The sequence below is a fragment of the Mandrillus leucophaeus genome, unplaced genomic scaffold (genome assembly GCF_000951045.1).
Source record: "Mandrillus leucophaeus isolate KB7577 unplaced genomic scaffold, Mleu.le_1.0 Scaffold248, whole genome shotgun sequence".
Taxonomy (NCBI): domain Eukaryota; kingdom Metazoa; phylum Chordata; class Mammalia; order Primates; family Cercopithecidae; genus Mandrillus; species Mandrillus leucophaeus.
The window spans coordinates 1,316,689-1,319,755 of record NW_012102565.1 but is presented as its reverse complement, the minus strand read 5'-3'; the positions used below and the strand labels follow the sequence as shown (position 1 = coordinate 1,319,755).

At 53.3% G+C, this 3,067-nt stretch overlaps 1 protein-coding gene across 1 annotated transcript in view; it reads right to left on the bottom strand.

Moving 5' to 3' along the window:
• Positions 1 to 3,067, bottom strand: part of OGDH (oxoglutarate (alpha-ketoglutarate) dehydrogenase (lipoamide)) — a 94,136-nt gene that overhangs the window by 27,224 nt on the left and 63,845 nt on the right. Inside the window, exons 6-8 of the mRNA XM_011983287.1 lie at positions 1,859 to 2,013; positions 1,246 to 1,392; positions 547 to 637 (exon numbers count right to left, since the gene is read on the bottom strand). Of these exons, the coding sequence (XP_011838677.1) occupies positions 547 to 637; positions 1,246 to 1,392; positions 1,859 to 2,013 (393 nt within the window). The remainder of the gene's footprint in view (positions 1 to 546; positions 638 to 1,245; positions 1,393 to 1,858; positions 2,014 to 3,067) is intronic.

Genomic DNA, 3,067 nt, shown 5'->3' with positions numbered 1-3,067 from the left:
TCGCTGCAACCTCCACTTTCTGGGTTCAAGCGATTCTCCTGCCTCAGCCTCCCAAGTAGCTGGGATTACAGGCATGCGCCACCATGCCTGGCTAATTTTATATTTTTAGTAGAGATGGGGTTACTCCATGTTGGTCAGGCTGGTCTTGAACTCCTGCGATCCACCTGCCTCAGCCTCCCAAAGTGTTGAGGTTACGGGGCATGAGCCACCACGCCCAGCCTTATATGGGATTTCTACTCCCAAGAACCCAACGTAGAAGGACATGGAGGCCTTTTCCCAGGATCATTCTCATCCAGGGCATAGGGAGAATGTCCCTCAGCCAGAGGGGACACACCCCTGCACTCAGAGTGGGGCTGCCGGACCTCTGACCAGGAGGTGGGCCACTGGCCACCTTTGTTCCAACACTAAAATTCTTCCAACAAGGAAGGCAAATCACAAATGGTACAGAAGAACCAACCCCCGTAAGTCATTCTAAGAAAGAAGTAGAGCCAGGGGTCTTGTGTAAGTTGGGGCTATGCTGGATGTGTCTCTATGCAGGTGCGTCACCTCATCAGCTGCCTCCAGCTTTGAATCGAATTGACAGAAGATCTGTTCCAGCTCCTTCCTGATGACATTTGCAAGCACGTTCAGCCGCCCTCTGGAACATACCGGAGAGTAGGGTGAGCAGAGCCTGAGGTCACGGCTTCCAGATGGCAGACGAGGGTGTTACAATCCCCTCTCCCTCCCCCAGGGCACGGCACCTCCTCGGTTTACAGCCCAAGGATAGCTGTGAACTGGAGCTAATGTGGGAACTGAGCCTGCTGGGCAATCAAGGCCATGGTAGGCAGCAGAAAGGTAGAAGGTGCAGCAACACTATGGGCCTGAGGCTTCCTTACCCTCCTCCCTCCCTATACCTTCCCTATTTTCACAGTCTTGGCCTCCTCTCCAATGTCAGGAAGCAGCCTTCTCTCCAGGTTAGACCCCAACCAGGGAACCTTGGTTTAACTTTCATAAAAATGCAATGTAAGGCCAAACGCCAGTCTGAAACTACACGTGGTTTTGGCTGTGATCATGACTTTGCAGTCTTCCAGAGGCAGGGAATGTGAGAATCGTCTGCAAAACAACACACCCTCAGGAACCAGATGAGCCCAGACTCACAACTGGCACTCAAGGAGGAAACAGCTGCTCTCAGTGCCTTTACCTGGTGCCTCCTACACAGCCCACAGAGATGGTGAGAAACCAGGTGGGGCGCGCCCTTAGCCATACCTGTGTGGCATGCCCATAATCACGTAGTCCACGCCGTTCTCACTCGACTTGTCGATGATGGTCTTGAGGGCAGGGATCAGTACCTCACAGCCTTCTAGACCAAAGCGCTTCTCAGAGGACCACTTCCGCTGTAGGAACTCCTCAAACCTGGACAGGGAACCAAGACACCTTGAAGGGCAATGTCACTCTTCCTGATCCAAAAGAGGGGGTTCTGGGCCAGGCACGGTGGCTCATGCTTGTAATCCCAGCATTCTGAGAGGCCGAGGTGGGCAGATCACCTGAGGTCAGGAGTTCGAGACTAGTCTGGCCAACATGGTGAAACCTCACCTCTACTAAAAATGTAAAAATTAGCTGGCTGTGGTGGTATGTGCCTGTAATCCCTGCTACTCAGGAGGCTGAGGCAAGAGAATCGCTTGAATGCAGGAGGCAGAGGTTACTCTGAAGGCTGACTCTACTTGCCTGGTGTCTCTTCACACATTTGCAGCTGGAGCTTTGCCTGCACCACCCCAAACCCCCTCTCACCTCGGCCAACAGGCTGCACACAGGCCCGAACAATAGAGGGTCGCTGCTTCCCTAGGAATGTCTGCCCCATGGCCCAGGGCCAGACCCATACCTGGTGGACCGTACAAGCCTGGCCAGCAGGGTCCGCTTCTCCTCATTTGTGAACTGCATGATTCCAGGGGTCTCAAACTTCTGCCGGATCCACTGGCACTGCTCCAGGTCATTGATGAACATGAACTCCACCCCAATATGCTGGCAGTAGGCCATCTATTCCATACAGAAACACACAGTCAAGGGGTTTTCTAACCAGGCCTGGCTGAATGAAGAGTGCTGACTGCCCATTCAGGCAGAAGGAGGGGATGAGCAGGAGGCTTGTTCTAAAATGTACCTCAGTCAAGTGTGACTGAGGATGGCGTGGAGTGGCTGCCAGGCAGAAGCCCTCTTCATAGGGTCATGAAGTACTTCCTTCGGGGACCTGGGTCACTTGTACACAGAGAACCTCCTAGCCTTCCAAGGGCCAGGCCAAGGAACAACCCCAGTTCTACTCTGTTACCTTTGTGGCAAGAAGCACAGACCGCAACAGTTGTAGAACTGGGTCCTTCCCCAGGGAAGACAGGCTGTCATCAAGGTCAGACCTGTACCAGCACCCATGACAGGAAATACCCAGAGGGTGTCACAGGCTCAGTAGCTGTTTAAGATTTGCAGGTTTTTAAAAAATTTTATTTATTTATTTTTTGAGGCAGGGTCTCTCTCTGTCATCGAGGCAGGAGTGCAGTAGTGCTATCAGGGCCCACTGCAGCCTCAACCTCTTGGGCTCATGTGATCTTCCTGCCTCGTGTTTTGAATTTTTTGGAGAGATGAGGTCTCAATATGTTGCCCAAGCTGGTCTTAAACTCCTGGGCTCAAATGATCCTTCTGCCTCAGGAGCAAGATTGCCCGTAAGACAAAAGTCAGGACCCTGAGCAGGTCAAGACGTCCTGCACCACATTCACACCCACAGCTAGGTGAGGAAGTAGCATCCAGATCTGCAGAGCTCAGCAGGGAGGAAGTCAGGAAGAGGAGAGGTGCCAGGAGCGGGAGGAGGCACCAGGCTCTTAGAAATTCATCTCGGGGCTAGGCGCGGTGGCTCACGCCGTAATCCCAGCACTTTGGGGGGCTGAGGCAGGCGGATCACGAGGTGAGGAGTTTGAGACCAGCCTGACCAATATGGTGAAACCCCGTCTCTACTAAAAATACAAAAATTAGCCAGGTGTGGTGGCACGTGCCTGTAGTCCCAGCTACTCAGGAGGCTGAGGCAGGAGAATCGCTTGAACCCGGGAGG